The sequence below is a fragment of the Antechinus flavipes genome, chromosome 3 (genome assembly GCF_016432865.1).
Source record: "Antechinus flavipes isolate AdamAnt ecotype Samford, QLD, Australia chromosome 3, AdamAnt_v2, whole genome shotgun sequence".
Lineage (NCBI taxonomy): Eukaryota > Metazoa > Chordata > Mammalia > Dasyuromorphia > Dasyuridae > Antechinus > Antechinus flavipes.
In genome coordinates, this window is record NC_067400.1 from 287,133,726 (window position 1) to 287,160,171 (window position 26,446).

General features: G+C 34.7%; 1 protein-coding gene across 6 annotated transcripts in view; it reads left to right on the forward strand.

Annotated features, from left to right (window-relative positions):
* The window catches only part of SH3KBP1 (SH3 domain containing kinase binding protein 1), a 457,572-nt gene that overhangs the window by 393,484 nt on the left and 37,642 nt on the right, over positions 1 to 26,446 (forward strand). For all 6 annotated transcript variants that reach the window (XM_051985147.1, XM_051985148.1, XM_051985150.1 and 3 more), the window contains 2 exons: positions 36 to 195; positions 23,945 to 24,030. In XM_051985147.1, the coding sequence (XP_051841107.1) occupies positions 36 to 195; positions 23,945 to 24,030 (246 nt within the window). The remainder of the gene's footprint in view (positions 1 to 35; positions 196 to 23,944; positions 24,031 to 26,446) is intronic.

The window sequence follows — 26,446 nt, forward strand, 5'->3', positions numbered from 1 at the left end:
TATTTTCTTTGTGAATTCTTAAAAATGATTTAAAGAAAGACCAGAGAGAGAGCAAAAACTGGATCTACAGAAGCCTTCTGTTCCTGCCATCCCTCCAAAGAAACCTCGACCACCCAAGACCAATTCTCTCAGCAGACCTGGTGCACTGCCTCCAAGAAGACCAGAAAGACCAGTGGTGCCTGTGACACATGCCAGGTATTCGAGACTATTTCTCTAGATGGTGATTGGCTTGTTGGTTATCAGCCAAACTTGTGCAGAATGTAGAGCGAACCATCTCTCTTTTTAGAGAGTTTCAGAGGGACGTGGTAGGGTCAGAGGAGGTGGGGAAGGGAATATATGTGTCTGTCTGTTTCTTTCTCTCTCTTTCTCTCTTCCTTTCTGTTTCCTTCCCTTCCTCCTTCTCTTTCTTTTTTTCCTTCTCTCTCTTTCATTCTCTCTGTCTTTTTCTCTGTCTCTGTTTTTCTTTTTTTCTGTCCCTGTCTCTCTGTCTCTTTCTCTCTTTCCTGCCCTCTTCCTCTCCCCACCTCCTCTGTCTCTCTGTGCCTCTCTCCATCTCTCTCTCTCTCTGAGTCTGTCTCCCTCTCCCCTCCCCCAACCCCCACTTTCTTTCTTCTCTGCCATCATCTCAAGATATCCCCAGTGTAGAAAATTATACATAAAGAAATTTCTTATGTCTGTATGCTGAAAGATGAAGCAGTTTGCCCGTAGGGACTTGAAACTATTATGTTTTAAAGGTTAGATTCAAAGAGTTCTTCACAACTCCATCCTCTATTTCTATGTTCATTATGATAGGTTGAAATTTCTGTTTTTTTCTGAGTGTGCTGGGAGTTCCCATTGAAAGATTCCTTCTATCACCACATACTGATATTTACTAATAATTTGAGAAAACTGCTTGTATCATTCCAGAACACTAAAGTCTTTAGAGCGCGCATAGCTTCTGCTAATACAAACCATAGCCCCTCTACTCCTCAGAGATGAAGTTCACAGATTGCTTTAGGAATGACCATACTTCTGGTGGTGAACTTATCTGGGCTAGTCTTCAGATGACAGACAGACTGTCAATCACTGGCAGATCAGTATAGTGTTACAAGTAGCAGTTCCTTCCACCATTAGAATGTCATAAAGAAACAATTCCTGTAGGATTTTGTCACTTTATAATAAAGATTAAATATTTTAATGCAAAATTATCTTAGTTGTGGCAACTATACATGAGGTCCTTTACAGCTTGAGAACCAAATGCAGCCCTCCTCTGAAAACTAAGAATAGCTTTTACATTTTAAAATACATTTTCTTACCATTTAAACACTTTAAGAATACGTTTTTAAATTTTATTTTTTAAATACAATTTTAAATTAAATCTATTAAAAATTTTTTGAACTTTATTTTAAAGTGAAAAAAAAAATTCACTCTATAGCTCATTGGCTATACAAACAAAAGCCTTGAACTATTTGGCTCTTCAGACCTTAGTTTGCCAACCCCTGATCTAGATGGATTTCACTAAGGTCTCTCCCAACTCTAGATGTATACTCTTATGATCCTCTACGTATATAACCACACATAGAATTTCTAAGTAGTTAGTTGTCCTTTTTTCCTTCTTCAAACCTAGTTTCTTGTCAAGTTGTGATACGTTCAGGTTAACACAAAGCAGAATAGACGTTGCCTCCCTTTAAGTGGAAAAATAGCTTGTACAATTTTGCAAGTCCATCTAAATAAATCAACATCATTGACACAACATTTTAGTACTTTTGACACTTCCAAGTAAAAAGTTTGAGCAGGGAAAATTCAGTTAAGGCCATCCAAATATACACAAAATTTTAGAGCAATGGGTAGTTTAATGGTGTTGAAAGTGTTTTTCAGTAGACTTTGAGCATGTGGATGAGTGGATGAGCATGTATACACACGCATCCCCCTGACCTTATATAAGAGTTCAGGCTTCAAACTTCTTTCTATGGGGGCCAAGAACAAAGTTATCAGAGTCAACTTGGCTAAATCTACTCTAAGTGTTTCTGGGTATTTTTTGGGGGGGAGGGGCACAGTGCTCAGTTTCCCACAAATCCTCTTAAAAAGTACCTTCCTTGGAAATGCACGCATACAAATCTACTTTCTTACTTGATTATGTCTGGGAGTAGAAGATCCTTGCCATTTTTAAGTTTACCAGGTGTTACATAAATCAATCAATCAAAATGCTCTACATTATTGTTGATTAAAGAAATGCAATTTAAGACAACTCTTAAGGTGCCATTTCACACTTCTCAGATTGGCTAAGATGACAGGAAAAGATAATGATAAATGTTGGAGGGGATGTGAGAAAACTGGAACACTAATGAATTGTTGGTAGAACAGTGAATGGATCTAATCATTCTGGAGAGCAATTTAGAACTATGCCCAAAGGGTTAACAAACTGTGTATATTCTTTGATCCAGGAGTATTTCTACTGGGCTTTTATCCCAAGGAGATTATAAACAAAGGAAAAGGATCCACATGTGCAAAAAATTTTGTAGCAGCTCTTTTTGTAATGATAAGGAATTGGAAACTAAATGGGTGTCCAACAGTTGGGGAATGGCTGAATAAGTTACAATATATGAATGTTATGAAATATTGTTCTATAAGAAATGATCAGCAGAATGATTTTAGAGAGGCCTGGAAAGACTTACATGAACTGATGCTAAGTGAGAAAATTGTACACAGCAACAACAAGATAATGTGATGAACAACTATAATGGACTTGGCTCTTTTCAACAATGAAGTGATTCAAGGCTATTCCAATAGACTTGTGATGAACAGAGCCATTTGCATCCAGAGAGAGAGCTATAAAGGTTGAATGTGGATCAAAGCATAATATTTTCACTTTTTGTTGTTTTTCTTTCTCATTTTTTTCCCTCTTTCATCTGCTTTTTCCATGTTCTATCATTTTATTATGCCTTTCAGTGTATCTATGAATTTTTTTATTTATTATTTGTTTTGTCATGGTAATATTCCACTACATGCTATGATTCAACCATTCCTTAATCATTGAGGCCATATTTTATTTCAAGGTTTTTGTTGTTATAAATATTGCCATTTTGAATATTTTTATATATAAAATCATAGACTGTCACTACTTCTTTTGGGGTATAAATGCTGTCATAGGATCACTAGACCATAGAATATGATTTTTAGAAGTACCTATCAAAAACTTGCCTAATTCCATTTGGTTTTTCCAAATTGGCTAATCCACTAATAGAGAAGTCCTGTGTCCATCTTCCCACTTTCAATATTGAACTTTATTTTCTTTTACAATCTTTATTGTTTTTATGGGTATAAGGTGATAAAACGGTTGGTTTAATTTTTCTGTGATTATTAAAATAAAATGGAACCAGTTTTCAGATTGTTTTTGATAGTTTTTTATTCTTTTGCAAACTATTGAAGACATTTCAATAATTGAGGAAATATTTTTTTCAATGTAAGGCTCTGGGTTAATTGCTAGAGAATAGAAAGACAAAAAACACAATAATCTCTACCCTCAAGGACCTTCTATACTACTGTTTTGCATTTAATTTTCAAGGAATTATACTAAGGTTAGTTCAATAAATATAAGTACTAGATAAGAGCCTTTTATGATCCTTTGTTACATAATTTATTGTATACTATTATTACTATTTAAGTGATAACATTTATTGCTTCTGAGTATTTTGTGAAATTTTTTTATCACATGGAATAGTGTTTCAATTTTTTTTAAACTTAGGCAAAAATGACAAAATTTCCACAAAATCCTACTTTAAATTCTTCTGGTGGCATGGAGATAGGCAATCATGAGTTCTTGGAGATCATGATTGTAGAATGTCATTTCTTATAGATTTTACCATGCAGAAAAAAGGCTTTTGAGTTTCACCACTCTTGTGGACCAGATCTTTTTTTTCTGAAAAAGTTTAGTTAAATATGGAGAGATACATCCCTAATGGTTTCATCACTTGATGATAAAGGGTTTTGGCCATAGAAGTTATGAAACAAAGAAAATAAATAGCCTTCATTCCTGTGCAGCACCATTCTTCCTTTGTACTAATGGATGCAGAATGAAGGAAGAGATGCCAGAGGGTACTAAGAATCACAGCATTTATATGCTGTCAACAAATTTTAACATGAATGTTGGAACTATAAAGGTAAGATTATTGCCAAGTGGACAGAGATGTACATGTTACATGAAGAGCTGTCAAACTTATTTTTCTTGACGTCCTTGCTAAAATGGACTGACTGGTACTGAAGGCTCAGTCTGATTTAGACAAGTCTGGTGCTTTAAGTCTGGTATTAGAACAAAATAAAATACTCATAGACTATTTAACAAATCAGTTAAATTATTGACTAAATCAAGCCAATAACCATAGATTTAGTCCTTATTGTGTCCCAGATATTAGGGATATAAAGAAATGCAAACTTTCCCAACAAGTTCACAATGGGAGAGCCAATATGCTAGAAACTAAGCACAAACAAGAAATTTTTGAGATAATTTCAGAGGAAAAGCACTAAGATGAAAGACTAAAAAAGGCTTCTTATAGAAGGTGGGACTTCAACTGGCATTTAAAGGAAGCCAGGAGGTAGAGATGAGAGAGTTCCAGGCATTGGAGATAGTCCAAAAAATGCATGGAGTAAGAATCTGAGGTCCTGTTCAAGGAATGGCAAGAAAGCCAAGAAGTTTAATTAGCCAAAAGATAACTCAGCAATAATAGACCAGGGATTGAGAGAGAGAGGGCCAACCCTTTGTCTCCTTATAGAAGTGTGGCTGGTCAGCAGGATGTATCTGGTATAGTGAGTAAGATGAATGTGAGATATCTGCCCTGTCTGGAGGGCAATGACTCCTTGTAAGCTAGCTTTTTAAAAAGATTCTGGGAGACCAGCAAGCCCCATCAGTAATTCAAGCCTTAGCATCCTGGATTACTCAGTTTGAAAGATAGCTTTCCTGCCTTTTTAAGAAAAGAAGTAGCTTAACATACATGGAAAATACTTTTTCTGGAAAGGGTAAGGGGATGGTAGGTAAATAGCTACCATGTTCCACAGCTGCCTTTATGATATAAGCAGAAATTAAGGAAAATCTTAGGTGAGGATATGGACTAGTTAATAAACATGTTTGAATGGGTTAATAGAATAATAAGATCACAAATCCTTCTATTTGAGTATTTAGTAAACTTGACAAAAAACTTGTTTAAAAAAAAACAAACAGCTGAGTCATTCATAATAATAATAATAATAAACTATTGTGTTCTTTGGCAGAAAGATTTTCTATACAAATAATTCAAAGATAGTATCTTTTCAGTGTCTGATACAGCAAAGTACTTTGGAGAAAAAAGATTTTTTCAAGAGCACAAATAGTTTCTAATATATGTAGAGGAAGAAGTCACCTAAGAAAAGCCTTGATGTGAAAAGATAGTAAAACCTGCCAATTTTGACTAGCTACATTGAACGAAGAGTCAAAAATCATGTTAATTTCATTATTTAGTTGTTCAAGCAGTAATATTTAATGATATCCTCTAAGGTAAAATAGAGCCCTTCAGAATTCCTTGTCCATTTCCCATTACTTAATGAGGTTTGGTTTTTCAAACTATTGGTTTGATTTCTGAATAACAACTTATTTAATAGACTCTGAAATTCTTTGCTCATCTTTGTATTTTTTTGCTTGCCTTTTTATTTTCTCCTCTTGTATGTTCTCCATAATTTAAGTTTTCATACTTTTTATTTGTGGCAGAATTGAAATGATTTTCAAAAACTTTCCCTACACTTATTAGTGTATATTAGAACCATGTTCCATGAAGAATGATATTTTTAGTCTATATAAAAAAATCAACACAAACAAAAATGGTATAGCAGTTAAGTATGGATATTTTCTAAAATACATATGCTCCCTTCCCACATGCAACAGCCGGGGAACAGATGAGTGAGAGAGATAACTTTGTGGATCTCAGCTTTCCTATTGGCATTTCTAAGTGACCTTGATAGGTTATGTCCCAGAAAGTCTCACCCAACTCCTATAAATGACCCTTGGAAATTTGCCTGCCTGTAATTGGCAGAAATGGATAGGGCTGAGGAATAATGTGAGAAAAATAGAAGCTCCATCTACATATTCTGTTTTATTGTATGTTTTACTTAGAGGAAAATGATACTTCCTCTAAACTTTCTTGGCCTTTTAAATTGCTATTTGTTCTTACTGGAAATAATTTACATAATGCCTGATTTTCATGTGTGGGGGCCATTTTCCTTTGTATCTTTATGGTCGTCTTCCCTGATATGATTCAAATATATCCTTCCAGGCTTATCTCATTCATTTATTCATTCATTCTTATTTAATAAGTTAACTTAGTTCATTAGTTTTATGGGTCCTTAATTTTTCTGATATAGATACTCCATCCAGTCATGAAGATGCAGTCTATCCAACACTTCTCATCTATAGTAACTCTTGTCCATATCTTCCCTTAAATCCTTCATAGGAAGCCTATGGTATAGGCCAGGGATGGGGAACCTTTTTTTCTGCCAAGGGCCATTTGGATTTTTATAACATCATTCCATAGACCCTACAAAACCATCAACTTATACAACTGCAAGGGATGAGAGATTGCTCTACCTGGTTTCAGCTCATCATCGTCTGCAGTTGTTTAACAAATGATTTCACAGGCTTTATATGACCCATGAACTGGATGTTTTGCACCCCTTTTATAGCCCTTCCACTGAATCTTTCCATCTTATTTGATTTCCAGAGCTTATAATGTTGTTTGTTTAGTTTTAGTTAATATTTCTTATTAACTAACTGTTTTATAAAGAATGAGAATTTTAGAACCAAAAAGAAACTTCTTGGTTGTGAACCAGAGCTTGGAGAAAACATATGCTTTGTGGTTTGGCTCATGAGACCATGTCAAACAAGGTCTTTGCTGACATGGACATATATCATAGCTTCATGTCTATTGAGTAAGAATTGAGTCTGTTGAAGATTGAATCTGTGAACCGAATCTCATGAAAGGACAGTGAGATGCACGCACAACTTACAACTATATTTAACAAAGTTATTTGCCATCTTCATCTTTGTCTTTTTAACTTCTTTGTAAAACAAATACAAAAACTAGACAACATTTCTGTGTCTTATTATCCCAATAGGAATTAGGAAAAATTGATTAGGAAACAATGAACTGAATAAGTCACCAATTCTATTGTGAAAGCTTGAGGGATCCTTCAGCAATGGCTTTTCTAGAACAATGGAATGGTTTTCTTATGTTTGGTGTTTAAAACTTAAAACTGCTTTTGCCCAAGAGATCAAGAGCTGGATAAAAATCTTCACATTAGGTTTTTGACTGGAGGACACCCCTCATCTTACAAATATTTTCTCTTATTTCCCTGCTTTGCATTATAATGTGTTTTTGGAAGTACCACACAGGGAGATAAATGTCTGATTTTCTTGAGATGTTTTTAGCTTAAGGCAAAAATTAAAGAAATGTTAATGTACTAATGTCAGCTAAGTTATTAGAGAAATGAGGATGTCTCTCTTGAGACTAACCTACCTGGAAAGAAGTTAATTTTCTTCTCTAGATTTGGAAAGATTTCAGATTGTCTAAGCTATTTGGTACACAAATATGCAGAAGATAATCTTCAAGCTAACGAAAACTCAAATATATAACTATAATACTGCCCCAAAGCACAATTTTCAGAAAGGGCTTCTTTACCCATTGTAAATTGCAAAATAAATGAACCTCAAGGGAGAACAGGTCCCCATGAATATTCCATAAATGATAAGATAAATACCTAATTTTGACTAAGCTTAATGTTCTTCAATGCCCTCAAAAACACACTTGAATTTTACTGTACTAAAACCATAAGTCAAAAGATAAGAGATTCAAATACTTGTTTGGGGGTCTAAGAATTGAGCAAATCAATTCATCCCAGCAGGGACCTCACTTTTCCCACCCAAAAACACTTTGTGATTGGACTAGGTAGTTTAAAAAAATCTTTTCCAGCTCTAATATTCTATGGTTTTAATATTTATCTATTTCTTATTTTTCTAACATTAGGGGAAAAAAAAGACAAGTCCTTGATAGGGAAAATTTTCTAAATGGAGCTAAGGAATCAAATGATAAAGTAAGAAACCTCCATGTTCTCTCCCATCCCCCTTAAAAATTTTTTTTTAAGGTTTTGAGAGCTTACTTCCCAGTCTTTGGAATTTCATGTTGTATACCAATCTCTTTTGGTTTCTTTTAGTCTGTTAATTAGCTTAGGAAAAAAATCATGGAATCTTATCTTCATTGATTTGTAGTTTCCAGGGAAGTCTTGTTTACTTTTTAAAAAAAATCCTCACCCAGAGATAGGATGAATTTTGTTATATACATTATATACATGATATAAAACCACATGTTAAGAATGTTCCACATCCCTGATAAACTTATTCAAATAGTGTCATTTAGTGGACAAGTTTAAGAGTAAGTGGCTTAATCCTGTCTGGGTCCGAATTTCATACCTATAAAGTTAGACTAGATAATTTCCCAAATTCCTTCTGTCTCTAACTCTATGTCCTGTAAGAGTCATGGGCAACCAGAATCAGAAAGCGGGACATTAAGAAATGCACATAGATGTATAGCCCAAGTTGATTGGTCCTTCAAGTGGGATCTGATGAAGTTTTTCAAAAGGGGCACAGACAAGGAGTATGCTGGAGCTTTCATGAGCCAATTATTAAGTTTTCTGTGGGAGCATTTATATGTGAGAAATTGGCAAATGCTACAAATCAGGGCTTGATTTATTGTTTTATTGATTGTTTAAACTTAAAGTGATGGAGGAAATACTAATGAGTAAATTATAGTTAAAAGTGTGTAGTTTTTTGGTTGCATTTACACATCTATGGGCACCTACCAGTAGCTGGAGAATTCAGTCCAATAATTTAAAGTGACTTCTAGTGTCATAAGATGCTGGGTGAATATGAATTGCAGAGTAAGTGAACCTCACCATCTCTGGACTTGGTCTGCTGGCTCAGGACCCAAATTAGACATTGAAATTTCTACTTAGGTTATAAGACTGGTTCTGGAAGGTCCAGTGTGTTTTCTGACAGTTCTACAGATCTGGCGTAGGAATGGGGAAATTTGATAGTAAATTGAGTGGGGATTGTCCCATTATCTTTTTACTTTGCTCTTTGGGAAATCTCCTCCACTAACCTATAAATAGCCAAACTTGTTTGTGCATATCTAAGCAAGGACACAGTGAAAGAGGACAGCTGCCTGAGAAAAATCACCCTAGTTCCTGTTTCCTGTGCCTATGGTTCATGCCGTCTTAATATTTAACCAGGAGATTTCTTGGGATCAAAGAGTATCCGTGATTTTCTTAGGACAGTTTTGACTATCAGGTAGGTGGATGTGCTGGAACTCTGCAACAGCTAACAGTAACCCTACTTCTGGAGCTCTCACTTTTTTTTTTTTTTAATGGAGGCTATTTGTGGAGAAAGTATATCCTTGCCCTCTGGTTAATCATTTAAGAGAATAATATGACTGATACCTGAGAACTTGGTCCTGAATTCTAGTCTTGCCTTCCCTATTTTCCATATATGTAATCTTGAGAAATCACTTACCCGTTTGAACCCTTAGTTGCTTTATTTGTAAAATGATACTTGCACTAATGACTCACCTGTTTATCATGAGGGAAACCTCTATAAATTTTGAAATGTCATATAAATGTGAGTTGTGACACCTGCTGTAGCTGAGCTGCTGGTAGAGACTTCACAGAGAAGAGGACATCACTTAGGATTGTTTGTCTTCCTTAAACAAATATTGGTGTTCTTTTTTTGCTGTTGTTGTGACCATTGTTACTGTTCTTTGGTTTTTGGTAGGAACAGCTCTGGGAACTGGGAAATGTGGATTCTATCCAGGCTTTGTGACCTTGAACAAAATCTATTTCCTCCCACACTTTATTAGATCAGTGTTAATTTAATTGAGGATTTCTTAGGGTTGATGAATGAGTGGATAGATATTTAAGAAACTAGAAATTTATAGATTTTATCTTACTACTAGCATCCTTGAGTACCTAACTTTTAGAACATTTTGGAGCCAGAGGTCATCTTAAAGGCCTCTGCTGGAGTTGGAAGCTAAATATTTATAATTTTATATTTTAGCATTGATATAATTGACATAGGATTTCATTATTGGAGGCAGAATGTTATGGTTCTCATAACTTTTCTTCATTGTATACTTATTTGCATGGGGATGTGGATAAGGACTGACCTATAATTTTATTGGTAGAAGGAACTCCAGGGTATCAGGTGGTGGAGTAGACAAGTTTGGAGTCTGAAAAGTCTGATTTCAAATTTTACCTCCTACTTAGCTGTGCAACCCTGAGTAAAGCACTTAAGCTCTCAGTGGCTTTCTCCTCATTTGTCAGAAATGGAGGTTGGACAAAACAGTACCTTTAAAATCTTTTTTTCATCATTAAATGGGAGCAGTAATTTCCACAGAACCCACTTCACAGGGTTTTATAAATTTTTCATATACACAAATAAGTATGCAAAGTGCTTGGCAAATTTTAAGGTGCTATCAATAAATGTCAGTTATTATTATTATTGTGTTCTACTCATCTATTTGGAATTTGAATAGAACTGGTCTCATTCTTGATATTAGGCCTCTCTTTAAAAGAATAGTATGATAGTGGATGTTGGATAAGTCACTGTCTCTAACATTAGTATCTTCATTTTTAAAATGATGGAGTAAGAATACGGGTGATCTCTAGAGTCAGTGGTGTCAAACTCAAATAGATACTGATTTATGAAAGCCCACATAGTGACTTAGAAAACCCCATCTTAACATTGTCTATATTGTACTGCATTTTTATTTATTTTGTTAAACATTTCCCAGTTACATTTTAATCTGATTGTGGCTCACTCATGAGTTTTGCAGGCTACTCTCATTTAACATTTCTTTCTGAGATCCCTTTCAACTTCCTGTTCAGTGACCTAGAGTTTTGGGTTTTTTGCTTGTTTGTTTTACATTTATTTAATTGAGTTTAATGAAATCATCACTAGAAAGGCTATTCTGATTTTTATAAAAATTGAGTTCATATTATAGGGCCCTTCATCCATCATCCCAGAATGAACAACAATTGAGGATCATCACCTAGCCATCTCCATGAAAGACAGATCACTCATCTCCACAATTTTCTTTGCCACCTCTTGGACCTCAGTAAAATGTCAGGGTCATAAGCCTGGGCTAACTTAGGCTAAACTGGACCCTGCTGTAAAGCATATGTTCTCAAAGTCTCTATATAAAACTTACACCTTTCTTATCAGTTTCTGTGTATACTCCTTGGATCTCACATCTTATTAGTTGTGATTATGAGAAACAAGACAACTTAGATTTTCTTTAGGTAAGAAGTTTGATATACATATTACTCTGTGTATAATGTGTATATGTATATGTATACACATACATATGTTTGTGTATATTATATATATGCATGTATATATGTATGTGTATACACACACATATATATGTCTGTGTCTGTGTTTATGTGAATATACATTTGTTTATGAGATTTGATGACCCTGGTTTACAGAGTATCCTTAACATACTATTGTAACACTTGAATATTCACTTTGTGTATTAAGCCCCAAACTAGGAATTAAGAGACTAAAAATCCACTGCAGGTTCTGTTAGTGACTTTTTGAGTGGTTCTGGGCCAGGCAATGTTCTGCTTTGTGTTTTACTCTTTCTACCCAAGAAGTAAAAAAAGAATGTTCTCTCTAAGCTATACAAATCATTAAAATTTTTATAAGAATATACTTCCTACTCTATAAAATTATGTAGTATTTTAAACTTTTTTTTCAGTTAATAAACATTTGTTTCCTATTCCTTCTACCATCCCATTACAAAACAAACAAACAAACAAAAAAGAAAATCACCTTGTAACAAAGGTGCATAAAAACACACAAATTCCAACATTGGCCATGTCCAGAAATGTATAGATTTCTTCCTCTCTTTGAATATGTCACCTCTCTATTAGGAGGTGAGTAGCATGCTTTATCACTCCACCTGTGTCCTCTAGAATCAACCAGTCATTGCATTGATCAGAGTTCTTAAGTCTTTCAAAGTATTTTTCTTTCTGATGTTGTAGCATATAATGTTTTTCAAGAATAATACTTATAATAATCATGGAGCTTCTTTGACTGAAAGGCTTCAAGAGAAATATTTATCCGCATTTAAATTTTCTTTATTCCCCTAAAGGACTAGAATTTTTTTTTTTTTTAATATTGTTGTTGTTCAGTCATGTCTGACTCTTTGTAACCCTATTTGGGATTTTCTTGGTAAAGATACTGGAGTGATTTCCTTTTTCTTATTCAGCTTATTTTACAAATGAGGAAACAAAGTTTAGTGATTTACCCAGATTCACATGGCTAGTATCTGAGGTCAAATCTGAACTGAGGAAAATGAATATTCCTGACTCCAGGCCTGGCATTCCATCCACTACACTATTTAGTTGCCCCCAGAAAGGTCCCTAAAGATCACCTATTACAAGCTACTCATTTTACAGAGGAAGAACCCAAGGTGCTAAAAGCGTGACTTATAGGTCATACTGGTAAATTAGTAAGACAGTCAGGCTTTAAGCTCTGACTCAAGTCTTCTGAATCCAAATTTGATTCTCTTTCTAGTTTACCACACACTGCCTTTGAATTACTCCCAAGAAAGGGCCTAAATTATATTTTTCCCCTTCAAATACATTAATAAGTGGAAATGTTATTTGTTTTGGTAGCCTCTGAGTTTGTGGCTACTATTTAAGAACTGCATCTTTTTTTTTTTTAATTTTTATTTAATAATTACTTTATATTGACACTCGTTTCTGTTCCGATTTTTTTTTCCCTCCCTCCCTCCACCCCCTCCCCTAGATGGCAAGCAGTCCTTTATATGTTGGATATGTTGCAGTATATCCTAGATACAATATATGTTTGCAGAACCGAACAGTTCTCTTGTTGCATAGGGAGAATTGGATTCAGAAGGTATAAATAACCCGGGAAGAAAAACAAAAATGCAGATAGTTCACATTCGTCTCCCAGTGTTCTTTCTTTGGGTGTAGCTGCTTTTGTCCGTCATTTATCAATTGAAACTCAGGTCTCTTTGTCAAAGAAATCCACTTCCATCAAAATATGTCCTCATACAATATCGTTGTTGAAGTATATAATAATCTCCTGGTTCTGCTCATTTCACTTAGCATCAGTTCATGTAAGTCTCGCCAGTCCTCTCTGTATTCATCCTGCTGGTCATTTTTTACAGAACAATAATATTCCATAACATTCATATACCACAATTTACCCAGCCATTCTCCAATTGATGGGCATCCATTCATTTTCCAGTTTCTAGCCACTACAAACAGGGCTGCTACAAACATTTTGGCACATACAGGTCCCTTTCCCTTCTTTAGTATTTCTTTGGGATATAAGCCCAATAGAAACACTGCTGGATCAAAGGGTATGCACAATTTGATAATTTTTTGGGCATAATTCCAGATTGCTCTCCAGAATGGTTGGATTCGTTCACAACTCCACCAACAATGCATTAGTGTCCCAGTTTTCCCGCATCCCCTCCAACATTCATCATTATTTTTTCCTGTCATCTTAGCCAATCTGACAGGTGTGTAGTGCTATCTCAGAGTTGTCTTAATTTGCATTTCTCTGATCAATAATGATTTGGAACACTCTTTCATGTGAGTGGTAATAGTTTCAATTTCATCCTCTGAAAATTGTAAGAACTGCATCTTAATTGATAATGTCACTAGCTTCAAACATATGCTTCAGGAAAAAAATCCAGAAGTTCTATTTAAAAGAATACATTAGCATTGTTGTAAGATCCTATAAATACATTAAGGGGAATTTACAAATAGACACTTTAAAAAGTCACTTCCACACCTACAGTCTGATCATTGTCAAAACACCAGCTGCAGTCCCTCTACTTAGAAAGATCAGAACCTTTTTTTAAAAACACCTACAGTGTTGTTTTTTGTTTTTTGTGTTGTTTTTTTTTTTTTTTAAATAGGGTTCCTTTTGGCTCCCCTATAGGAGATTTTTTCAGCCTAGAGTTTGTGACTGGCTCTTCCCTTAATGGATCATAAGTCAGCAGAGTTAGAAAAATGTGAAGCAAAAAACACATTTTCTGACATGCCAACAGCTTGGTTCGTTGTGAGAAGGAATTGGAATGGGTAATGAAATTTGTTTCCAATTCTTAAGACTCCTAGCTTAGCTTTAAAGTCATATTGCTTCCAGAAATCAGGACAAGCAAATTCCCATGAGTCTAAGTCATCAAGCAGGGTTCTTTCCCTGTACTTCTGAAAGCATAGAAAGGACAAACTGCTGTGTAATGTAAATATAAATGTGTAATATAAATTCTGGGTTAATCTTTGAATCCAACTCTGACTCCTGTGCATAGGAATGTTAGAGAATTAAGACTAGGGTTAAGATAAAATGCTAAACCTATGCTCAGATCATTTCTGGGAGTTTAGTCCTAGTGCAGATCATACCGCAAATATATCAGTCCCATCCAGAGCTTGGGCGAAGGGAAATTATGAAAGTGATTCCCTAACATACAACAAGGGATACTTTTAAAATATTTTTAATATAAGTGCATATTTTTTTCTTTTTCTTTTCTTTCCTCCCCCCCCCTCCCCGAGGCAATTGGGGTTAAGTGACTTGCCCAGGGTCACATAGCTAGAAGTATTAAGTATCTGAGGCTGGGTTTGAACTCAGGTCCTCCTGACTTCAGAGCCTGTGCTCTCTCCACTGTACCACCTAGCTGCCCCATAAGTACATATTTTAATGCTAGAAAATTGCATTGCTCATGGTTTGTAGATCTTTTAGAATCCTAGAACTAAAGTTGGCAAGGATAGTATGTATAATCAATAGGATTAGGACATAGAATCAGATTGAGCTTTACATTCTGGCTCAGATATGTGACATTGAGCAAATCATTCAACTTTTCACAATCTCAATTCCTTCACCTATCAAACTATTTGCATTAATTATCCCCCAGGACCCTTGTGGAAACACTGCTTTAGAAGTCTTAATTTATATTTTATAATTTATAAATTAATATTATATGAATGTGAGTTGCTTTTATTACTTGTCCAACCCCTACTTTGGCAGATTAGGTAATTTGAGATTCAGAGGAGTTGTCACAAGGCTTTTAAGAAGTAGAGCTGGGTGTCTCAAACTCCAGTCAAGCATAATTTTCACTAAGTTTACATTTGTTTTACTTGTAAAGTGTTTAAACCCAGACTACTGGGACTTGGAGAAGCCAAATTTCAGAGATTGCCTTTTTTTCTCTTTTGTGCTCTTTTACCTTTTAATAGTATTTTATTTTTACAATTACATGTAAAAATAGTTTCCAATATTCATTTGTGTAATATTTTGAGCTCTAAACTTTTTCTCCCTCCCTTCCTTATCTCCCTCTCCCCAAAATAGCAAGCAATGTGATACAGGTCATACATGTTAAATTGTTTTAAACATACTTCCATATTTGTCAGGGTGTGAAAGAAAATTCAGACAAAAAACGGAAAAAAATGATGAGAAAGAATAAGCAAACAAACAAAAGAAAATGAAAAAGATGAAAATACTGTACTTTGATCTGCATTCAGTCTCCATAGCTCTTTCTCTGTATGTGGATGGCAATTTTTTCCCCAAGTTCCATAGAATTGTCTTGGATCACCGCATTGCTGAGAAGAGCTAAGTCTTTCATAGTTGATCATCACTAATCCTGCTGATAATTGTGTAAAACATTCTTTTAGTTCTGCTCACTTTACTCAACATTGGTTCATGTAAATCTTTGTAGACTTTTCTGAAATTAACCTGCTCATCATTTCTTATAGAACAATAATATTCCATTACATTCATTTATCATGGCTTATTCAGCCATCTCCCAATTGATGGGCATCCACTTAATTTCCAATTCCTTGCCACTACAAAAAGAGCTGTTGTAAACATTTTTGCACATGTAGGTCCCTGCCAGGGATTGTATTTGGACAAGTTATTTATTCTGGGAGTGATTCAGAGGTTCAGATGAGGTTCAGAAAGAGATCTGCCAATCTGTCTCCCTGGGATGACAGGGTGTATATTGTGGATTTTACGCTATGGAAGATCCAAGTTTTTCTTTCTTTTAAATATGTATATATTAGTTTGTTCTGCCTTCCTTATTCACCATCTGACTCCCAATGTGGGGCTACTGAATGCTCAGATTGAGGGGGATTTGCTCATTATTCATGTATCTTAGAATAGTTCTGTCTAGGCAAAATATAAATTTTGGTTATGGATAAGCTTTTGGTTTTTAATGTATTCAAAGATAGGACTTCCTAGGTACAAATGTAATTTAAACAAATTCTATTACATCTTTTGTGAATGTACAGAGCCCAGTTATTTAGACTCAGGCAGTACTAAACTGATAAAAGTGAAAAACAGCTGCTTTATCCTTTTCCTAACACTGGAGAAAAAGGATAATTTATGAAAAATTAATATTTTTTTCTCTCATTAATGCTTCTTCTAAATCCTTTTCTTTTGGAGGATTAAACTCTTTCTATAAATTAGTGTGTGATAAGGCCCTAATAGAATCAGTGAATAATACAACATATTCAGTGAATTATTTCTAGCAATTCGGGTTGGAAATTAGTTGTTTAAAAGAAAATGCAATTTTTTATTAAATAAATTTTTAACTTGACAAATACTAATAACTTGAACATTTTTACACAGAAAAAAAAGTATGTGACAACACAAAGCAAATTATATTTCAGTTTGAAGTTATTTTTTGAAACTAGTAATTGTATACTCAGTTTATCATGGGCAGCTAGGTGACATAGTTGAGGTAGTACAACCTGGAGTCAGAAAAACCCCTCTTGCTGCCTTCAAATTTGGCCTCAGAAACTTACTACATGACCCTGGGAAAGTCATTTGACCTTATTTGCCTCAGTTTCCTCATCTGTAAAATGAGCTGGAGAAGGAAATGGCAAACTTCTCTTTGCCATTTATCTATTTTTGTCTATCTTTGCCAAAAAGACACCAAATGGAATTATAAAAAGTGAGAGATGAATGAAAACAATTGAATAACAAAAATGTTCACTACAGGTCCAAAAGTTTTCCTGCTTGTTTATGTTTCCCTCTGAACTTCATTCTGTTTATTTTTAAGGGCTTCACTGAACTTCCTTTCCTCCCTCCTTTCTTTTTTCTTCTTTCCTTTCTTTCTTCCTTTCTTTCCTTCCTTCCTTCCCTCTTTCCCTCCTTCCCTGCCTTCCTTCCTTTCTTTTTTCTCTCCTTCCTTCTCTCTTTCCCTCCCTCCCTTCCTTCCTTCCGCCTTTCTTTCTTCCTTCCTTCTTTGCTCCCTTTCTTTCCTTCCTTTTCTCTCTCTCCCCTCCCTTTTTCCCTTCCTTCTTTTCCTCCTTCCCTTCTTCTTTCCTTCCTCTCATTCCTCCCCTCCCTTCTTTCCTTTCCTCCCTAATTTCTTCATTTTCTTCCTTCCTTCCTTCTCTCTTTTCTTCCCTTCTTCCTTTCTTCCCTCCTTATTTCTTTCCCTCCTTTCTTCCTTCCTTCCTTCCCTCTTTCCCTTCTTCCTTCCTTCCTTCCTTTCCCCCTCCTTTCTTCTTTTCCCTCTTTCCTTCCCTTCTTCATTTTCTCTTTCCCTCCCTCCCTCCTTTCATTCCTTTATTCCCTCTTTCGTTTCTTCCCCTCCTTCCTTTCTTCTCTCTTTCCCTACCTCCTTCCCTTCCTTCTTTTCCTCCTCCATTTCCTTTTTCTTTCCCTTCCCCTTTCTTCTCTCCTCTGCTCTTTCCTTCTCTCTCTCTCTCTTCCCTCCCCTCTCCTCTCTCTTTACCTACCATTCTAATTTACCATTAGAGTAAATATTACTTAGGTAATTGAAGACTAAACAGTTTAGTGTTGGTAAATTAAACTTAATGCCTTAAGTTGAATCAGAAGTGAGCTTATTACCTATGAGTTCTCCCTAAAATCAATCAAGTCAACAAGCATTTATGTGCCTTCTATGTGTTAAGAATTGTGCTAAATTCTGGGAATATGAAGAAAGGCACAAAGCAGTAGTCCACCTGAATAACATAACAGCCAAACTATAGACAGGATAAGTTAGAGGTGATCTTAGAGGAAGGCATTAGCATTAAGGAAGATTGAGAAAGACTTCCTGTAGAAAGTGGGATTGACAGCATCCCTGCCAGAATACAGAGTTGGAACAATCAAAAAGACTGGTTCAGATCTTGCTTCTTACTCTAGTTGTGTGGTCAGGACACTTCCCTGAGATTCATTTCCTTCATCTGTAACACTGCAGTCATAATGCCTTTAATACCTCCATCCTAGGATTGTTGTGAGGCTCAAATGGCATGGTGTATGAAAAGTGCTTTGAAAACTTTAGAATGCTCCTTAAATATCAAGTATTATAATTTTGTTATTTAATCATTTTTTAATTGTATTTAATTCTTCATATCCCCATTTGAAATTTTCTTGGCAAAAATACTGGAATAGTTTGTCATTTCCTTCTTCAGCTCATTTTTATAGATGAGAAAACTGAGATTAGCAGGATTAAGTGATTTATCCAGAGTCACAGAACCAGTAAAAGTATGAGGCCAGATTTGGCAAACCACTAGGGTCTTCAGACCCCAAACCCGGCATTCTATCCACTGAGCTACCTAGCTGCCCCCCCCCCCAAGTTTTTTGTCATATTAATTAATTAATTAATATTAAAACAAAAAAGAACTGAGAATCTGACATAGCGCAATTTGGGCATGCTCTGAACACACTGTCATTATCTTTGTTTCTTCAGAATTTGGTTCCTCTTTCCTCATGTTCCAGCCTCCTATCAGACCTTCTATCAGAAGCTATCCCAATTCCCCTTAATTCCAACTCCTTCCCTATGTTGATTGCTTCTGGTTATCTACTATATAACTTCTTTGTGTTACACAGTTATTTGCATTTTGTCTCTCCCATTAGACTGAGTTCTCTGAGAGCAGAACTCTGTTTTCCCTTTCTTTTTATTCTTAGCACTATCCCTAGTGGTTGACATTTAATTAATTTTATTGACTGTCTGACTTTTAGTGGAACCAAATGTTGGGAAAAAGAATGATGATCATAGTGAGGACCAACAGTTTCAACACCCCTCTTCAACCCTAGCCTAGGTCCAAAATGAGGTTTTCTTGGGGCAGCTCTCCTGGGACTGTTTGCCAATTCTAAAGGCTCATGATGCAATTTAACTGGCATCTATATTAGTCCTAGATGCTCCCTTCCACATTCATATTACTTCCCTTACCAAACCTCCAAGGTTCATAGCCCCAGTTGGTTGAAAAGTACAATTCCTGAACTACTGTGAATGAGGAATAGAAATATGAAAATTTGTTAGAGAACAGAACATTACAGTGGGAAATCTTTCCTTACTTCCACCCCCAAGGACTTTGTTCCTTTCCAAACATTTTGGAAGAAAAAAAAGAATGGAGAGGAGAGAGGTTCCTCAATTCATCTACGTATTTGGAGCCAAAATTTCACATTTATAAACTAAGTTTGTTTATATATATTTTTATGTTTCTGAGTCAAGAAAATATCTTTGAATTTGTAAGGGACATTTACAAAATTCCTTTATATTTTTATATATATATATATATAAAGAGAGAGAGAAAGAGAGAGAGAGAGAGAGAGAGAGAGAGAGAGAGAGAGAGAGAGAGAGAGATATCTATATAATGGGTTTGGGTTTTTTTTTTTGTTGTTGTTTTTGATGCATTTTGCTCTTTCCACTAAGGAGAGACATGACAGCAGCTACCAGCTCTAAGATCATATGGTAGATTGTGATTGGCCTTTTTGAGATCCATGATGTATCTGTGAGGATCCTCTCAAACACTTCATAGGAAAGGTTTGTGGAAAACTTGGAAGATGGGCTTTTTAGAGGTACAAGGGATGTATGATTTTTTTTTCTCAATGGTTTTTTATTTTTCCAAATACATGTAAAGAGAGTTTTTGTTATTCATTTTTGAAATATTTTGTGTTTCGGTTTTTTTCTCCCTATCTCCCTTACCTTTCTCCTCCCCAAGACAGCAATCTGATATAGATTAAATATATGTAGTTCTTTTAAACATATTTCCATATTTGTCAGTTGTTCAAGAAAAAACCAGACTAAAAAAGCAAAAAATATAAGAAAGAAAAATCAACCAACCAACCAAACAAAAACAGATGAAATAATATGCTGCCAACCACATTTAATCTCCATAGTTTTCTCTCTGAATGCAGATGGCTCTTTTCATCACAATTCTATTGGAATTGGCTCAAATCACCTCATTGTTGAAAAGAGCCAAGTCCATTACAGTTGATCGTCACATAATCTTATTATTGTGTATAGTGTTCTTTTGGTTCTGTTCACTTCATTTACCATCAGTTGAGATCTTTCCAGGCTTTTCTGAAATCAGCTTGCTCATCATTTCTTATAGAACAATAATATTCTATTACCTTCATATACTATTAACTTATTCAGCCATTCCTCCAATGGGGGGCATCCACTCAATTTCCAGTTTCTTGCCACTACAAAAAAGGGTCGTTACAAGCATTTTTGCACATGTGGGTCCTTTTCCCTCCTTTATGATCTTTTTGGAATACAGGCCCAGTAGAGACACTGCTGGATCAAAGGGTATGCACAATATGATAGTCCTTTGGGCATAGTTCCAAATTGCTCTCCAGAATGGTTGGATCCATTCACAATTGCACCAATAATGTGTTAGTGTCCCAGTTTTGCCACATCCCTTCCAACATTCATCATTATCTTTTCCTGTCATCTTAGCTAATCTGAGAGGTGTGTGGTAGTACCTTAGAGTTGTTTTAATTTGCATTTCTTTAATCATTAGTGATTTAGAGCATTTTTTTTATATGATTAGAAATGACTTTAATTTCTCTACCTGAAAATTACCTGTTTATATCCTTTGGCCATTTATCAGTTGGGGAATGACTTGCATTCTTAAACATTTGAGAGAATTCTCTATATTTAGAAATGAGGCCTTTATCAGAAACACTGGCTGTAAATTTTTTTTCAGCTTTCTGCTTTTCTTCAATCTTGGAGACATTAGTTTTCTTTGTGCAAAAATTTTTTACTTTAATGTAATCAAAATTATCCATTTTGCATTTCATAATATTCTCTAGTTCTTCTTTGTCATAAATTCCTCATTTCTCCACAGATTTGACAGGTAAACTATCCCTTGCTCTAGTAATTTATTTGCTTATAGTCCCACCCTTTATGTCTAAATTGTGAACCCCTTTCAACTTTATCTTAGTATAAGGTCAATGTCTAGATATTGGTCAATGCCTAGTTTCTCCCATACTATTTTTAATTTTCCTAGCAATTTTTGTCAAGTAATGAGTTCTTATTCCAGAAGCTATAGTCTTTAGGTTTATCAAACAGTGGATTACTATACTCTGACTATTGTGTCCTGTATACCTAATCTGTTCCACTAATCCACCACTCTATTTCTTAGCCAATACCAAAAAGTTTTGATAACAGCAACTTTATAATATACTTTTAGGTCTGGTACAACTAGGCCACCTTCCTTTGCATTTTTTTGTTAATTCCCTTGATATTCTTGATATTTTATTCTTCTAGATGAATTTTAATAGTTTTTAGCTTTGTAAAGTAACTTTTTTGGCAATTTAATTGGGATGGCACTGAATAAGTAGATTATTTTAGATAGAATTGTCATTTTTATTATATCAGCTTGTCCTACCCATGAGCATTTGATATTCTTCCAGTTGTTTAGATCTGACTTTATTTGTGTGAAAAGTATTTTGTAATTGTGTTCATATAATTCCTGGCTTTGTCTTGGCAGATAGATTCCCAAATATTTTATATTGTTTACAGTTATGTTAAGTGGAATTTCTCTCTTGCTGCTGGGCTTTGTTGGCGACATATAGAAATGCTAATGGTTTATGTGGGTTTATTTCATATCCTTTATATATATTTGTTTGATTTTTCTTTCTTATAGTTTTCTCCTTTTTGGTCTGACTTTTTCTTGTACAACATGACAAATATGGAAATATGTTTAAAAGGATTGCCCATATTTAATCTGGATCAGATTGTTTGCTGTCTTGGGGAGGAGAACAGTAAGGGAGGGAGGGAAAAAAAATTGGAACACAAAGTTTTTCAAAAGAATCAAATATTTACTCTATATCAGATCATTTGCTATCTTGGGGAGGAGGAAGATAAGAGAGGGAGGAAGAAAAATTGGAACACAAAGCTTTTAAAAAAAATAGTGAAAACTATCTTTATATGTATTTGGAAAGATAGAAATTATATTTTATATGTGGTTTATATCAGTTTACTAAAGTTGTTAATTATTTCTAATAATTTTTAGTTGATTCTGCAGGATACAGTAAATATTACTTCAAAGAGTAATAGTTTTGTTTCCTCATTTACCTACAATTCCTTCAGTTTCTTTTTCTTCTCTTATCACTAAATCTAACATTTCCAGTATGAATAGTAATGGTAATAGTGGGCAGCCTTGTTTCATTCTTGATCTTAGTGGGAATGCTTCTATCTTATTCCTATTGGATATAATGCTTGCTGATGGTTTTAGACAGGTGCTACTTATCATTTTAAGGAAAATTATTCCTATACTCTCTGGCTTTTTTTTTATTATTAGGAATAGGTGTTGTATTTTGTCGGATGCTTTTTCTGAATCTATTGAGATAAAGATATGATTTCGGATAGTTTTGTTATTGATTACTAATCAGTTATACTGATAGTTTTCCTGATGTTGAACCAGCCCTGCAATCCTGGTATAAAGGATTTGTGATTTGTAAGGAAACTGGGTTAATTAGTCATATGATTCTCAATTTTTATAAATGAAGATTTTTTTACCCTTTAATTTACATAACCAGCCTTTGCCTCTTCCAAATAAGTGAGCTGAAAGATTTAGGTGCCACATTTGCAATTTATGAAAAATAATAAAACTTTCCTCATGTGAATGTACAGTGAAGTTATCTGTATGTGCCCTTTTATATAATGAAGTGTTTGTTACTTGTGAGGTGATTCCTGAGGGAAGATGACTTCTCCTTCAGATAATGAGCATGTAGGTTCTCATCTACTTTCCTCCAAGAGTATTCTAACCTTTCCTACTAGGTGCCAGATTAATACCCTGCCAGATTTCAACATGACATGATATAACTGTCAGCATATTGAAAGATGTTTCACTCATAGGCTACCTAATCTTCCACAGAGATAATAGCACATTTAATTATTTATTTATTTATTTTTTACAGCTTTTTATTTACAAAACATATGCATGGATAATTTTTCAACATTGATCCTTGCAAAACCTTGTGTTCCAAATTTTCCTCTCCTTTCCCCAACCCCCTCCCCCAGATGGCAAGTAATTTAATGTATGTTAAACATGTTAAAATATATATACATATATATTTATACAGTTATATCAGCATATTTTTTTAAAATCAAAGTTCAAGGAAGCTAACTTTTGATGAGTAGGGCTAGCCAGGTTTGTTTTTGGATGGAGTCCTTTCTGCTGCTGCTGTTCAACTTCTCTGATTTTGTAAAGATAATTAAATTGTGGGGCTGGGTCCCCTTACATTTCACCCAATTTTCATGGTTGAATGCCATTTATTTTAGCTTAGGATTTCATTCTTGAAACAGTGCTGCGTATTGTGGTAAACACTTGTCCTCAAAATAGGCATCTTTCAGAGCCATGTGTCACAGAGAGAAAGAGTACAGTACATTGACCAGGCTGCATCAAGATAAAACTAATCCTTGTGGCAATGAGACTGGTTGGCAGCAGCTTTCTGTGACAAGTGATTGCGTGGGCTCAATGATTTTATGGAAGTATAAAGTTCCATCTCCTCCACATAAAACACTCTCATTAATGGGTTCCGCACAAGAAAGGGGACAGAAGGAGAGAGACACACATCAGATATTAACTATCTGGACTTTTTTATTATTATTATTTATAGGAGCGACAATACAAAGATTGATTTGGTGGTCATTGCGGTCTCCAGCACCTCAGAGAAGGACCTCTCAGACAGGAGCAATGACATTGGTAAGTAAGGGCAATTTTATAGTTTTGCAAAGTTATAAATAACTTTGGAGCACTTGGCTTGCTGTAATCTGCTATTCCAGGCAGTAACTGCATAGGAGATAATATGGCAAGATTAATGATACTTTCTTGGTTTTGTCCAATTTTGTGAAGAAGGGAAATGAGAGTGGTTTCCACATTTAAACAACATTATTACATTTTTTAAAACTTAATTTGGTTTTAGATTTCTGAATTTATTTGGTTTTATATCTAATGAAAGTTGGCAACAACTTTTTTTTTTTTTTTTTTTAAGTTAAAGACTGTCATGAACCTTTAAATTTTGTGTTAGAAAATGATACAGAGTAGAGAAGTTTGGTCCTATCATAAGTGGATGGATACCAGTCTTCTTGAATTAATGAGTTACTCAGGGTCTTTTATAATCCTGGAATCAAGAAATCATATGATTAACACGAAAGTAGTTCTTAGGTTATCTTTATAATTGAAGAGGTTCAAAACTTAGTAAATATTTTGGGAAGAGGAGAAGAAAATAATACTGCCAGTTGCCATTTTAAAAGCAGAAGGATCTGATTTGTGTTATAGCTTACTTAGGAAACCTGGTTTTAGGGACCAATTTTACATGGAAACTTTCTAGGGTCCACATGCCTTGTAGCCAAGTGGACTTTGTAAAAGAGCATTTTGTGCTCTAAATGTTACTTCCTTACTATTTCTTATTCATGTGTGCTTCCTTCTAGAATCATATCTTTTCATGCATAAAGTAATAGGCTTAGGAGCTAATGTTGAGGGATGCTGAATGTCAAGGTATAGAATTGAATTGACAGGGAAAACATTTCTAAATCTTTCACCTTTGTATGTGGAAGAATGCTTGCTGTGGATCTTAATTGGTTATTAGAATTTCAGTAAATGGCTGTGTTGAAAAGGAAGCATAAATGAAGACCCTGAGAGACTTTTGATGAAAATGTTGTTGTTTTATTATGTTTGTCATGTTGAAATAAAGAAACAACATCATGTAGAGGGCTTAGAGTAAAAAGCCTTGAGCTTATTTCTTGCCTCTGATACATAAACTTTTGGAACCTCCATTTTCTCATCTAGAAAATAGGACTAGTAAAAGTCTCATGATGGAAAATGTTATACACATCCAGAGAAAGAACTGACATATTCTGAATGCAGATTGAAGCATACTATTTCCAATTAAATTTTTTTCATGGTTTTTCCTTTTGTTTTGTTTCTTCTTTCACAATATAACTAATGTGGAAATATGTTTTATGTGATTGCACATATATTACCTATATCAGATTGCTTACCATCTTGAGGAAAGGAAAGGGAAAGAGGGAGAAAAATTTGGAACTTAAAATCTTATAAAAAACGAATGTTAGAAATTCAAGTCTTTACTTGAAATTGGAAACAATAAAATATTATAAAATAAAAAAATTAAAGTAGGATTAGTAATAATTACATGACTGATCTCACAGGTTCTTTGGTGTGGAAAGAGCATTACATTTTTGCATTTAGAACTATTTAGTCTCATGGATGTTTTTGGATTAGATTTGTGATTTCAGTTATGTAGAAAACTTCTAGTGAGTGTGTGGAATTCCCTGTACCAGTTCAAACTGGCAACTGATTTGTAATTTGCAATTTTAAGAGAATTGTCAGAGATCTGAGAGTGATGCACAATTGGTCACATAGCCAGTATTTTTCTTAAACCTAGTTCTCCTTGACTCCAAGGTCAGTTCTGTACCAACTACATCACACTACCTCAGTTCTTAATAAGATGACATTATTCAGGCTCCCAAACTGATACAAACATACATATACTACTTGATCAGATATCCTTTGATTTTTTTTTTTATTTTTATTTTTTAGGGAAAGAGAAATCAAATGATAAAGCATCAGATAGAAAGGCATACATGTTTTATTCCCACTTGCCCCAGTGGAATTTAAACTCTTAAGGGCTTAAATCTTTTTATTTGCTTACTTTATCTTTGTATCTCTAGTGGTTTTCCACATAATGGTTACTTAATTACTGGATTGGATTAGACAAAAATATAAAAGGAATGAAGATGACCAGTTTGTTTCTGTGTTTTGGAGAGAGGATAAAAATGGTTTAAACCAGAATTTGAGATGGTAATGAGGGAAAATGTCCATTTGACAATTGAAGTTATGGAATGAGAATTCAGAAAAAAGTCAGGATAGGAGATGTAAATTTGGGGGAGTCATTTCATAGCCCTGATAGTAGAAATCTTTAAAGTGGATGAAATCCTTGAGAGACAGTGAATCAATAGAAAAAAACTGATGTCTTGCCCATAGAGAATACTCATATAAGGGGAGGGCAGTTCCACTGATTTCCCATCAATTTCAGTAAATTTCTTGGTTATAAAAGAACACTTTTTGATTGAAGCAACCATCAGAACCCACTGTGAAC